Source organism: Balaenoptera physalus (genome assembly GCF_965194825.1).
Source record: "Balaenoptera physalus genome assembly, chromosome: 16".
Taxonomy (NCBI): Eukaryota; Metazoa; Chordata; class Mammalia; order Artiodactyla; family Balaenopteridae; genus Balaenoptera; species Balaenoptera physalus.
In genome coordinates, this window is record NC_138898.1 from 11,904,940 (window position 1) to 11,918,731 (window position 13,792).

The 13,792-nt window shown below is 50.4% G+C and overlaps 1 protein-coding gene and 1 long non-coding RNA gene across 3 annotated transcripts in view; one reads left to right on the forward strand and one right to left on the reverse strand.

The window, feature by feature from the left end:
* The first annotated feature begins 2,608 nt into the window (after positions 1-2,608).
* PTGIS (prostaglandin I2 synthase) overlaps positions 2,609-13,792 on the forward strand; it is a 45,842-nt gene continuing 34,658 nt past the window's right edge. For both annotated transcript variants that reach the window (XM_082430820.1, XM_082430821.1), the window contains exons 1-2: positions 2,609-2,769; positions 12,828-12,951. In XM_082430820.1, the coding sequence (XP_082286946.1) occupies positions 2,696-2,769; positions 12,828-12,951 (198 nt within the window). In that variant the 5' untranslated portion in view covers positions 2,609-2,695. The remainder of the gene's footprint in view (positions 2,770-12,827; positions 12,952-13,792) is intronic.
* On the reverse strand, positions 3,863-8,911 carry LOC309645562. The gene is made up of 2 exons (XR_014254958.1): positions 4,514-8,911; positions 3,863-4,396 (listed from the first exon to the last, which is right to left on the reverse strand). It is a non-coding gene; the product is annotated as an uncharacterized lncRNA (long non-coding RNA).

Consider the following 13,792-nt stretch of genomic DNA (forward strand, 5'->3'; position numbering starts at 1 on the left):
GACCAATGCTTGTTCATTCTGTGGGAAGGGGGTGGGGCCATCTTCCTGAACACCTGCTTGATTCGTGAACAAAATCAGATTCTGATAGCAAGGGAAAAGCCAGGGGCCCCAAAACCTTCTTCTCTCTTTGGTGTGTGAGCAGCTGGCCTCCTTCCCTGGGGGAGGATTTTGCCCCTGGGCTGAGGGGGGAAGAGGGACATGTGATTTGGGGGGGATTTGGACTGAGGTGATGCTAGTTTGCACTCAAGCCAGGGGTGTGGGATTGGAGAGCTAACATTTATTGAGCACCTACTGTGTGTCAGGCCCCATGCTGGGTGATTTCATTCTCTCATCATTTAATTCAGTCCTCACAACTGTCCTGTGAGGAAGGAACTGTTCTCCCCATTTCTCAGATAAGAAAACTGAGACCAAGCCTTGATCTCACATATGGTGAGAGGCTGGATTGGAATTAAGTGCTAATGGCAGTTGACCCCCACCAATGCTCACTGTGCATCCGGCACTCTGACAATTGTGTCACCTGGATTAGGTCATTTACTCTTCACTTCATCCCCATTTCACCGATGAGGCACCTCGACTCAGGGAGGTGGAGCAGACTGCCTGGGGTCACACGGTTTAGTATTGGCCAAGCCGGACTGTGAACCCCACTGCCAGAAGGCTGCCCCGTGGGGCTCCCCAAATTTGAAGAAAATCCTCCAGGCCTGTTCTGTGGCCTTTTTGGGATTGTCAGCTTTGCTGGTGGGTAAGCCGGATGAATAAACAAGAGGTTAAAGAAACTCCTTTTGCCTCTTGATGTTCTCAGTCTGCTGAGGCCACATGAGGGTCATCCAACTGCCTTGACAGCCGACATTAAACAGGCAAATAAATGAAGCTCTAATATGATAGCAGGAAATGTTAAGTACTGTTGAGGAAAAAAAAAAACCCAAAAACAGTTCAAGGCAATAGACAGGGCTGATGTGACTGCCTTAGACCAGGCAGTCAGGGAGGGCTTCTTTGAGCAGTTGACAGCTGAGCAGAGACAGAGGGATGAGGGATGTGATGAAAAAAGGCAGCTGTGCAAGTATATGAGAGAAGAGTGTTCCAATGAGAAGGAATAGCAAGTGCAAAGGCCCTGAGGTGGGAGTGAGTTTGGAATACTTGGGGCAGGGTGAGAGATGAGTGTGGCTGGAGCAGAGTGGGTGAGGCAGAGAGTGGGAGGACACGAGGGCAGGGAGCTAGAGGTGGGAGGGGGCAGATCAAGTCCTTACAGGACCTTGTAAGGACTTGGGCTGTGCTCTGAGTGAGGTGGAGCCATGGAGGGCTCTGAGCAGGATTCAGCAGAGGATCTGACTTAGGTTCTAGCAGGATTCTTCTGACAACTGCAGGGAGAATAGACTGCAGAGAGATGAGGGCAGAAGCCAGGAGACCAGGGAGGAGTAACGGCTCAGCCAGGGGGCTGTTGCTAAGATGAAATGAAACCTGTCTCAGTTCACCCAGCAGTGAGCAGCAGCCCCAGGATTAGAATCAGACATTCTGGGTCCCAGCTCCACACTCTGCCCACTGCCTCACAAAACTCACACGTGCCCAGCACTCCTAGTTTGCACTTCCCTCTACTGACAAGCTCTCATCAGTTCTTCACAGCAACCCCCTAAGGTAAAGTACAACTCTGACCTCTCTGTCCCCAGATAAGGAAGCGGCTTAAGAGAGGGTAAGTTCCCTGGCCAAGGTTTCCCAGGTGTAAATGGGGTGGGGGTGTGTGTAGTGAGTGGAGAGGGTGGAGTGAGGTCCAGACCCTTCCAGCTGGGAGCCCAGGTTCTCGTCAGTGCCCAGGGGTGGTCTCTTGCAGAGCCACTGACACCAGAGGCCAGCACCCTAAGCACCAGGTAATGTGACAATGTCCACCATATTCTGAGCCCCTGCTGTGCTGCAGGTACAGGTGGGTGATGTACACTTATTGTCCCTACAGCAGCTGCAGATGAGGGACTCAGAGCGGGGTGCTCTGAGCTCTTGTGCCTCCTCCACTGTAGTTACTGAAGGTAAAATAGGGGGCGGTACAACCCCACTCTGCCCAGACCAACAGAATAGAAAACTAATGGTGTCTAGCCCATCCGGGGTGGCGTGGGGATGGGATGGGTGAGGGGCGGGGGGCGGCTAGAGTGGTGGAGACTGTTTAGGTGGAATGTGGAGGAAAGGCCCTTCCAGTCCCCTCCCACCCCCAGTCCCTCCTCTGCCACCGCTTGACCTCTCATCCTCACACTTTCTCTATCCCCATCACCCCTCCGTCCCCCCATATTCCCTTCCTTCCTCTTCCCCAAATCCCCCATTCCTCCCCCAGCCCCCCGCGTAACCCCTCCCTCCCTGCACATCCCCTCCCTTTCCCCCCCACCATCCCTCCCGTCCCACCGCATCCCCTTCCTTCCCGTCCCCCGCACCCACATTTTCCACGCACACCCCTCCCACCCTTTCCTGGGCCAGGGCGTCGGAGCCCGTCCCGCAGAAGCTGAGCTGAGCGGAGTCTCCAAGAGCGACCCCACCCACCCCCTGGACCTGGGAGGGATCGCAGGCCCTGCCCCCGCCCGTAAGCGGGTGGGCGGGGGAGAGGGGGAGGGGCGTGGGGCGGGGTCGGCTCCGGGGCTGGGCCCCCGTGGCCCCCGTGGCCCCCAAGCCAGCCCGGCCGCCTCCGGCGCTCCGCAGCCGCTGCCTGGTCGCCGGCGCTGCCATGTCCTGGGCCGTGGTCTTCGGCCTTCTGGCCGCGCTGCTGCTGCTGCTGCTGCTGACCCGCCGGCGCACGCGGTGAGTGCCCCCCGCCCGGCCCGCCCCCGGCTCCCCCCACCCCGGCCCGCCAGCGCCGCCCCCGGCCAGACAAAGGGTCTTCTCCGCTCAGGCCCGCGCCCCGGCTGCAGCGAGGGGGTCGCCGAGCCAGCGGCGGGCCCGCGTCGGAAACCCCGCTCCAGTCCCGCGGGCAGGAGGGGGGTCCTCCTCCCACCGTCCCCTACACCCCCCGGGCGAACCTGGAGGTGGGAGCCCAGGTGTCCGGCCGAAGGGGCTTCCGCGCTCCTCCCCCGCCCCGGGGAGGGGGCCAGGCCCAGAGGGCTTAAAGAGGGCTCAGAGCTGGGGAGACGCGCGCGGGAAGGTGCAGGGAGAGGAGTCCCAGAGGGCTGCTCACCCACCGCACACACTCGCTCGGCCGGGGCGCGAGAAGCCCGGGCCTGGCTCAGAGAGCGGTGCCCGGGACCTGCGAGGGGGTTTCAGCTGAGAACCGAGAGTCACGGGTGCAGAGTGGGTGCGTGGACATGCTCGGTGTGACTCCCGGTGGAAGAAACCCCCTCCCACTCTTCAGCCTCTGCCTGGATCGTGCACCAACTCGGTGTCAACCCCCAGGCTTGCTCTCACCCCCATTACACAGACGGCAGAGTTGAGGCTGGGGAAGGCAGAGGCCCTGAAGGATGCCCTCTTACGGCCCTGGAACCACCTTCCACAGGATTCTCCGATCCGGACGCAGGGGCTGAGTAGGCTCGGTATTTCCCTCTGCCTGAGAAACTCAGGCCCACAAAGGGGTCTCCCTTCTGCTGAGGTCTCCTCGGGCGGAGTAGAACCGGAACCAAATGCCTCAGCTTCCTAGCCCCCAAGGTTCTCCTGCTCCATCGAGAATCTGCGATTTAGGAGAAAAGTAAAACTCATCCATCTCAAGTCAAGGAGATGGCAGTATAGATCTTTTCCTTTTTATAAAATATTTTAAAAATTAATTTGAATTGCACAAGGAATACATTTGACTTAAGCATTTATCCCATTATAGATAAGACTGAAGCCCTTCTAACCACTCTTCCGACAACTCAGGACCTCTCCTGTTGATTAATTTGAGAGGAACCTCCCAGATCTTTTAAAAAGATTTTTTATTTTAGACTGGTTTTATATTTACAGAAAAGTTGTACAAAGAGTTCCCAAATACCCCTCACAGTTTCTGCTATTGTTAACCTCTTACCTTATCATGGTACAGTCATTAAAACTAAAAAAACCAACACTGGTCTGTTACCATTAACCAAACTCCAGACTTTATTTGAATTTCATCAGTTTTTCCATTAACGTCTTCTTTCTGTGCTAGGATCTCATCCAGGGTACTGCCTTTGGTTGTCATATCTCCTCAGTCTCCCAGCTATTTTAAAAATTATTCTTATACGCATAGACATTAGCTCATAGATAACACAGGGCGGTGGAAGTGTGGGGTGTGTGTGTGTGTGTGTGTGTGTGTGTGTGTGTGTGTTCAAATCAGAGTGTCTGAAAATTCCAGAAATTTTCTGGAAACCTTTTATTTTTAAACAATGTGTTAGTTGAATTTCCACACAGTGAGTTCACGATATTTTTCTTCAACCTCTGGACACCTTTCCAGGTGAAACTTAACACCATACATTCAGTCATTTGCCTGGAAAAATGAAAATGAAAAAGGCCACAGATAAGTTTCCTTATAGAGAAATAAATTATTTTTCCTAAGTTGTCAGGCTTTTTGGAAACTCTGTACAGAGTTGTTTTCAGACTGTACCTTTGATGTTTTCACTCCAGGTTTTCGTTTTGACATCTGTCCATGTTGCTATGTGGAGATCTAATTCATTCTTTCAATCTTTTGCATAGTATTCCATAGTATGAATAGGTGCAGGTTTCTTTTTTCCCTTTTATTCCTGTCCCTATTGAGGGACTCAAGTTGTTTCCAGTGTTTTTGCTATTTCAGACACTGTGCTGGGCTCATCCTGTAGGGCCTCCTGGTCTGTGCTTTTCTCTGGGGCAGATGAGGGCAGCCACAGCATACATGGATTCTGGGAGGCTAGGTACCTGGGTGCTTAGTATATGGAAACTCCCAGCCTCCAGGAATAAGAACAAGTTGAGTAACTGCTCTCTGCCTCAGTTTCCCAATCTTTATGCTTTTTTTTTTTGGCCACACCACACGGCATGCAGGATCTTAGTTCCCTGACCAGGGATCGAACCTGCGCCCCCTGCAGTGGAAGCGCAGTCTTAACCACTGGACCGCCAGAGAAGTCCAGTTTCCCAGTCTTTAAAATGGGAATGATGATGGAATTGCCTGGCAGTCTACTGTTTAGGATTCCGTGCTTCCACTGCAGGGGGCACAGGTTCTATCCCTGGACAGGGAACTAAGATCCCACAGGCCACACGGCACTGCCAAAAAAAACCCCAACAAAACAAAACAAAACAGGGAATGGTGACGATAATAGTAGGTGAGAGTGGAATTGCTGGATTAGAAGGAATGTCAGACATTATTTTAGCTAATTCTTGCTATCAATCCAGAGAGCTAATTTGTCTTTGAGGGTGAGTTGTTGATTTTTATACCTGTGGACAGCTTAGAAGTTTCACCAGGTGGGTACTGGGGAGAAGTGTGGGAATGGGGGTCACTGACAGTTGTGCAGGTGGTAGTGTGGACCCTGGGGGGGCAGAGTTGCGTGGACCCTTGGGAGACCCCACAGGGGCTGGAATTTAGGCCCCCAATCTCAATTTCTCCTAACTTGGAGATGGGGGCACTCTTGTTACCCCCATTTTACAGAGGAGAAAACTGAGGCCCAGAGAGGCCAAGCAACTTGCCCAGGGTCGCGTGGACTAAAAATTTGGGCTTCAGGAATTTTTAATTTTCAGAAAAAATGAATTTTCATTCTTCCCACACATTTTATTTGTGATCTGATTGCTCAAAAGTCTTAAACCACATGATATTAAGATAGTAAGAGATGCAGCTATGACCAGAAGATTCTTCAGGAACCACAAATAATCAAGTGTTGGAAAAAGAGGTAGACGAGACTGATGCCGTGTTGATGGCGATCCAAAGTTTGGGTCAAAATACGCGAGGCCCTGCACCTCCCACGGCTCATTCACTTCTCCTGATCAGCCCCCGAGGTGATGTCCATCACCCCACCTGACAGCTGAGGCTTAGAAAGGCTAAGTGACCTCCTTAAGGCCACACAGAAGTTATATTCTACATCTAGCTGGTTCCAAAATTCATGCTTTTCTCAGTTAAAGGGTAAAAAAAGCGCTACTTCAGTCAGTCACTTACTCTTGTCTTTACGTCTGGCCTTTTTAAAAAATTAAAACATTTTTAACTATGAAAAGTTTCAACTATACAGAAGAAATTAAAAGAACAGTATAAGAACCCCTTGTACCCATCACCTTGATTTGACAGCTGTTAACATATTTTTAAAGATTACAGATATCATGATATCTCAGCATTAAGTATTTCAGGGCGCATGTTAACAATTGTGATGCTACTATTCTGCCTGAGAATATAAAAAATAATTCTTTTTTTTTAAATAAATTTCTGCTATCTTTTTTTTTTTTTTGGCCACACCGCATGGCTTGTGGGATTTTAGTTCCCCAACCAGGGATGGAACCAGGCCCCTGGCAGTGAGAGGGAAGAGTCCTAACCACTGGACCACCGGGGAACTCCCTAAAAGATAATTCTTAATATCATCTAGTTCCCAGTCCAAATTCAAATTTCTGCCATTATGGCAAAGAATTTTAAAACCCGGCTCAGTAACCGTGAGTATTTTCTCCTGGGAAAGGTGGTGAGCAGGGAGTTAGGAGGCCTTGTGTTGGGACTTAGGAGTCTGACTGCTGTGCCCACTGGGGCTAATTATCTGCCGTGTGAGTATCAGAAACATCCTTCCTGCTTTCCGGGCCTTAGTTTCTCCATCTGGGCTCTGAGCTAGCTCACGCGGCTGGTCTCTCATGCCCCAGCCACTACACCAGGCTGAATGCGTCTGTCTTCCTCTTTGGGCTTGTGGCTGCTCCAGGGAGCATTGGAAGAAGTCTCCTGGGTGGGAGACCCTTTTCTGGGTGGCACAGTGGCATCAGATGAGGGTTCCTAGAGGCACAAGGGTCATTCTGGGCCCTTGCAGGATACAGAATTACTAGGCAAAAATAAATCTGTCTCATTCTAACATGCACTAACCAGAGGTCACCAAATGGTAGTCTATGACTGGATTCAGCCCCAGGTGGGTCTGATGTGGACCACACAGTACAAGGGGGGAAAACTAGGGGAGTCCACACACAAACCCCCAGATTTCCAGCTTCTCCTGAAAAATTGGAAGATCTAGCAACACTTGCCTGGGACTCAGTTGTAGAACCTGCTCTAAACCTTGCCACAGTCTCCACCACTCCCTATTGCCTCTCCAACATGCAGCTGTTCTATTTATCACTATACCTGCTCTACTGTTTTTTTATTATGCTGAGGAACAATTCTATGAATCTGTGTCTATTACAAAAACAGGAAAACAGAACCTAGAGCAAGGCAGCCACATGCTTTTTGTACACCATGGGAGGCAATGGGAGGGAAGAGCAGAAGAGGGTTAGGGAGACCCTTGGTTAGTGGCAGACAGCCTGTGAATGAGCCCTGGGGAGAGAATGGGTTAAACAGTTTAAACAGGCTCAGGTTGTTCCAACCCAGCTGGGCAGCAACCAGCCCCTCTGTTCCTCCATTAAATCCTCCTTGAGGCCCTGAATTGAGCTGAAACTACTGGACAGAGAGGTTGGGCAATCTACCAACACTGCACAGCTAAATGAGCAGCTTCTGCTCTGGGCAAGCCAGAATGCAGACTGTGTGTCAGGCTCTTGACCTGCATTAGCTCCGTTAACCTTCTTACGAGTCTGGGAGGCCGGTGCTGCTCATTGAGCATCAACTGTGTGCATGATTCGTTCATCTGAGACATATTTATTAAGCGTCTACTATGTCCCAGGCACTGTTCTAAGTGCTGGGTCTACAAGAAGTGTCTGCCTTCATGGAACTTCTGTCCAGAGAGGGTGTGATACTTCAAGGGACACAAAGGTGGTTGATATCCATGCATGACTTTCTCCCTGATTTTCTCAAAGGTACGAGTGGGAGAGAGAGACAGGACAGATGATGGGATTGGCGGTGGGCTCTGTGAGCAAAGAATGGGCAGGTTTTTGAGGAACCCACATGATAGGAATCAAAGCTCCAGGAGAGAATCAAAAAAGATGCCTTGGTATCTGAACCAGGAAGGGAAGGCAGCGATCAGCCGTGTGGGCAGGAGCTGGGGATGAGAGGGTCACGCCCTGCATCCCTGCCCCCCAGGGCCTGGCAGTGCCTCAGAACAGTGAGAGTGTCCATGAGGCAGGCTAGAGACCGCAGACCCTAAAATAGAGCCTCCTTCGCCCCCGCTGGCCTCTGGCTGAGTCACCCTGGAATGTGACCTGGGCCTGAGTTGGATTCAGGGCCCCGGGGGCTGAAGGAGCCTCTGGCACATCAGGAATCAGATGCCTGGGCTCCCAGCTTCCTGCCTTTGTCCGCACCTCCTTGGAAATTTTCAGGGGAAAGATGAATGCTGCCAGAAATAACACCAGGCTCGGTGGGGTGCTCCGGTGGCAGCCAGAGTCAAAGGCAGGGAAAGGAAGCCCCACCCACACCCCAAAAGGGGAAAATCTTAGGGGAAAATCTCAGGCCCTGCGTTTGGGAAGGTCACTGAAACCTCTCTGTGTTTCAGTTTCCTCACCTGCAAAGTGGCTGTGCAGATGTCCACTTGGGGTGACTTGGGGCCAGTGTAGCATCAAGAGTGTGGGCTCTGCAGCCAGGCCTGCCTGGATTAGAAACCCAGACCCTCCACGGTGGGCCCTCGGGCAAGTGGCTCAGCCCCTTCTGTGCCTCAGTTTCATCTGCTGTAAAATGGGCTTGATAGAAATACAATGCTTCCTTCCTCAAAGGATAACACAGTCAGGGCTCATCAAGTATCAGCCATTATTACCAAGCAAGGACACCTTTGCACCTGGCATATAGCCGTTGCTCAAGAAATGGCACCCGGGAGTCATATTGGTCCTGCTTCTCAGACCCACCCCAGCTGCTCCCCGGGTGCCAGGTGCCAGGCACTGCTCTACAGCCCCCTTCATCTTCATCACAGCCCAGTGTGGTCAGTAGTGTCGTCACTCCTCTTTTACAGGTGAGGAAACAGGCGTAGGGAAGCAAAGTCACACGGCCAGCAAGAAGCATGGCTGGGATTTGAAGCCAGGACGTGTGGTGCTAAAGTCAGGCTCATAACAACCATCCTGCCCTCCTGCCTCTTGTGCAAGAATCGCCGCTCCCGTGTCCTGTCCCTGGGCTCAGACCTGGGCTGGGAGAGGGCTGGTGCACGCTGGGCTCCTCCAGCCCGGTGCTGTGCCAGCCTTTAAACGGAGCCTTCGGGAGAAGTGGCTCACAGAGAGGTGAGGGCAAAGGAAGGGTCTTGGCACGTCCCCAGCACCCCCTTAGAATCCCCGAGCTGCGCCTCTGCGAGTGTCCTCAATGATGGGCTCAGAGGCAGGGTGGGAGTGGGGAGAGAGGAGGAAGTGGGTGGGGGGAGGCACTTCCTAATGCCCTCAACCCTCACCTCTGGTTCTGCTTCCATATTTCCCAAACTCTGGCCCTCAAATCTAGCCAGTCTCTCTGTCCACCACCTGTTCCCCGCTTTGGGTTATGTTGGGGGACAGTCAGACTGAGGAGGCAGGAGGCCGTGGTGGAAGAAGGTAGACAGGGAGGGGAAGAAGGATGAAGGGAAGGTGGTCCCCCCTGGACTTCTGGGGATGGCACAAAAACCCCCGACCTGGAAGTGGAGGAGTCGGATGCTAGGCCTGGCTCCTGGGGGATCACAGCCTCCACTCCCACCGTTATTGCTTTAGTCTCCTGACACATCTCCCTCCTGTCTCTCGCTCTTGCAACTTTTTTTTTTTTTTTTTTTGGCTGCACCGCGCAGCCTGCGGCATCTTAGTTCCCTGACCAGGGATTGAACCTGTGCCTCCTGCAGTGGAAGCGCAGAGTCCTAACCACTGGACCGCCAGGGAATTCCCTCTTGCAACCTTTTAAAAGCACAATCACATCACTTCCTAAATCCTACTTCAAACCCTCCAGAGGGTCCCCACCACACTTGTAATAAAAGCCAGACTCTGTCCTCGGCCACTGGCCCTCTTGGTCCCCAGGTCATTTCCAGTCTTTCACCCCCACATCCTCCACTCCCACCACAGCGGCTCCTGCTGTCTTGAGAACCTCACCAAGTGCGCTCTTACCCCAGGGCCTTTGCACTTGCTGTTCCGTCTGCCTGTAAGGTTCTTCTCCCCACTCTTCCTTCCAGTCTCTGCTCACATGGCACCTCCTTGGAGAGGCCCTCCCTGACCACCTTCTCTAAACTAGAGCCTCCCCACTATCTCATATCACCCTTCTTTTTTCTTTAATGAGATGTATTTCACATACTATAAAACTCACCCTTTTAAAATATACAATTCAATGGTTTTTAGTATAGCCACAGGGCTGTGCACCCATCACCACTATCTAACTCTGGAATATATTCATCACTCCAAAAAGAAAGCTGGTACCCGTGAGCGGTCACTCTCCATTCCTCCCTCCCCTCAGACCCTGGAGACCACGAATCTACTTTCTATCTCCATTGATTTGCCTTTTCTGGACATTCATAGAAATAGAATCATACCCTATGTGGCGTTTTGTGTCTGGCTTCTTTTACTCAGCATGATGGTTTTGAGGTGCTTCCAAATTGTAGCATGAATCAGTACTTCACTCCTTTTCATGACTGAATAATATTCCACAGTATGAATATACCACATTGTTTATACATTCATCCATCGGTGGACATTTGGGTTGGTTCCACTTTGGGGCTATTATGATTAACGATACTATGAACAATAGTGTATAAGTTTATGTATGAACTTATGTTTTCAATTCTTTGGGGTATATTGCTGGGTCATATAGTCACTCTTTTAATCTTTCAAGAAACTGCGAGACTAGTTTCCAAAGCAGCTGCACCATTGTACATTCCCACTAGAAATACATTTCTCCACATTCTTCCCAGGACTTATTTTCATTTTTTTTTTTTTAACATTATGGCCATCTTAGTGGATTTGAAGTGGTACTGCTTGTCGTTTTGATTTTCATTTCCCCAGTGACTAATGATGTTGAGAATCTTTTCATGTGCTTACTGGCTATTTGTATATCTTCCTTGGAGAACTGTCCATTCAAATTCTTTTGTGCATTGTTAAATTGGGTTATTTGTCTTTTCATTGTCACGTTTTATCTCCTTTATTTTCTTCATCACACTTCTCGCTCTCTGAAATGATATTGCTTCTTTGTTTTTGTCTGTCTCCCCTTATTAGTTATGTAAGCCCTGTGAGGTCAGGGCCCTCCACCTCATCTTCCCTGTTCACTCCTGTATCTCCAGTGCCCAGGATGATGCCTGCTTTATAGTTAATATTTGGTGAAGGTGTGAATGTAATATTGTGAAGCCCATTTTGTGATCATAACATAGCTCTCTTTAGCTAATAGCCCCTCCCTTAGAGGGTGGTTGGGGAGGATGAGATGAGACATTCATATATCAAATGCTTGGCCAAGGGCAGGGCCCAGTGCAAGTGCAATGTCAGTTTGAGTGTATTAGTTATCTCTTGCTGTGTAACAAATTACCATATAGTTGGGAGCTTAAAACAACACCCATTTATTAGCTCACACTTCAATAGATCAGAAGTCCAGCACAGTGTGTCTGTGTTCTCTGTCCAGAGTCTTACAAGGCAGAAATTAAGGTGTTGGCCAGGCTGCCTTCCTATCAGGAACCTCCAGGGAAGAATCTGGCTGAATTCAGCTCCTTGTGGTTGTGGGACTGAGGTCCCCATTTCCTTGCTTGCTGTCAGCCAAGGTCCACTCATAGCCCCTAGAGGCCCCATGCATTCCTTGCCATGTGGCCCCTTCCATCTTCAAAGCCAGCAGCAAAGAATCTCCCTTATGCCAAATCTCAGTCTCTTTTGCCAGGAAGATCCCTGCCCCTTGTAAGCCCTGTCCTCACCTGATTAGGTCAGGTCCACTTAGAAGAATCATCCTTTCTCAAAGTTAACTGTACCATCTACCTCACTCAGTTGTAGGTCATTGTAGGCACCTTAGAATTCCATCCACCGTAGTGAGCTGTAGATATGTTATTATAGCCTCAGAGGAGCCCCTCTGCTCTCACAGATGAGATTTTGACCTTGAATATCACACACAACCTTCCTACCCCCTGGCTGAGCTACCTGTACCCCTAGGGCATCCCCACAGGCCATGGGCATGGCCTCTGGCCTCCTGAGATACCTCAGATTCTGAGCTGGAGAGGGGCAGTCAGGGGTCAGCGATAAGGGCAGTTCTTCTACCACCTCCTGCCATCCAGCCATGCTCTCCAGCCTCACCCTTTCTCGGTGGGCATGAGAGGAAGTGTGAGATGACCAGGACCCTGGTCCATGCTGGCTCAAACAGAGAACTCTGTATCCTAATACTACTGGGTTCTGGAAGGTTCTCCTACCTGCAGAGAGGTGACCACCTTAACTGGACCCCCCAGAATGTACCAACATCAACTGGTACCCCAGCTTCTGCTCTCAGCCCCCTGTGGTCTATTCCCTACTCAGCAGCCAAAAGCCTCTTGTAAAAACCAAAGCCAAATTCTGTCCCTCCTCTGCTTCAAACTCCAGTGGCTCCCACCTCACTCAGAGCAAAAGCTGAAGTCCTCAGAGCTGCCTACAAGGCCCTGCATGGTCTGGCCCCTGTTCCTGTTCCGGCCTCACCTTCTCCTGTACGCGTCTTGTTCCCACATCCAGCCACCCTGGCCTCCTCACTGTTCTTTGAACACACCAGGCACGATCCAACTTAGGGGCCTTTGCCCTTTTTCCCTCTGCTTGGAAGCTCTTCTTTTAGATATCCATGTGGCTCCCTCCCTCACTGCCTTCAGGTCTTTGGTCAAATGTCTCCTCAGGGAAGCCTTCCTCTCCACGGAAAATCTCACGCCATGCCCCACACTCTTTGTCCTCTTCCCTGCTTCACCAAATGGTGATAAGTGCTGTGGCTTCTGCAGGCGACCTGGCGAGCCTCCCCTGGACCTGGGCAGTATCCCCTGGTTGGGCTATGCTTTGGAGTTTGGAAAAGATGCTGCCAGCTTCCTCACTAGGATGAAGGAGAAGCATGGTGATATCTTTACTGTAAGTGCCTCTTTTGCCTCTTGGGAGGGAAGGGGATGAGCAGCTGGGCCTATTAAACCTGGTGTTTACTGATTTCTTCAATACCCATCCATACACTAACCATCCAGTGGTCCAACCAACTTTCTATATGCCTATCCAACTGTACATCCAACATTTATCTAACATTCATCCCTTCATTATCCCTCTAGCATCTTCCCAACGTGCAGCTATGCAGTCATTTAATATTATCCAATACTTGGTGTGTTCATCTAACCGACCTCTATCCATTCATCCAACTTCCATCTGTCCCACATCCACCCATCCATCTAACATCTGTCCTTCTGCCTATCTGCCCAATATCTAAGCAGCCTTCTTCCATCTTAATATCCATCCAATATTCATTCATATATTCCATTTCCATCAACCTCCATCTATCCACTCATTCATCCATCTTTCTAAATATCTATCCAAAATCTGTCTATCCATCCACTTATCCATCATCTATTCCTCTGCTTGTCTACCCAATTTATCCAGGATTCTTCCACTCATGGACGTAGCATCCACCCAACTTTCAACCATATATTCAATTTCCACCAACTTCCATTCTTCTGCTTATCTGCCCATGTTTCCATCCATCTGCCACTACCACCCAGCGTTTGATTATCTATCCTTTCAATATCCAATGTCTGTCCACTCTATGTACATCTATTTATATCACTCATCCATCCACCTTCCACGTCTCCTTCTAACTTGGAAGTTAGAAGTGAATCCAACATTCACCCTTCAATCTGTTTACCCAGTATCCACTTAGCATCCTGCCATCCATGTACCCAACATTCATTCATACATTTAGTTTGCAACC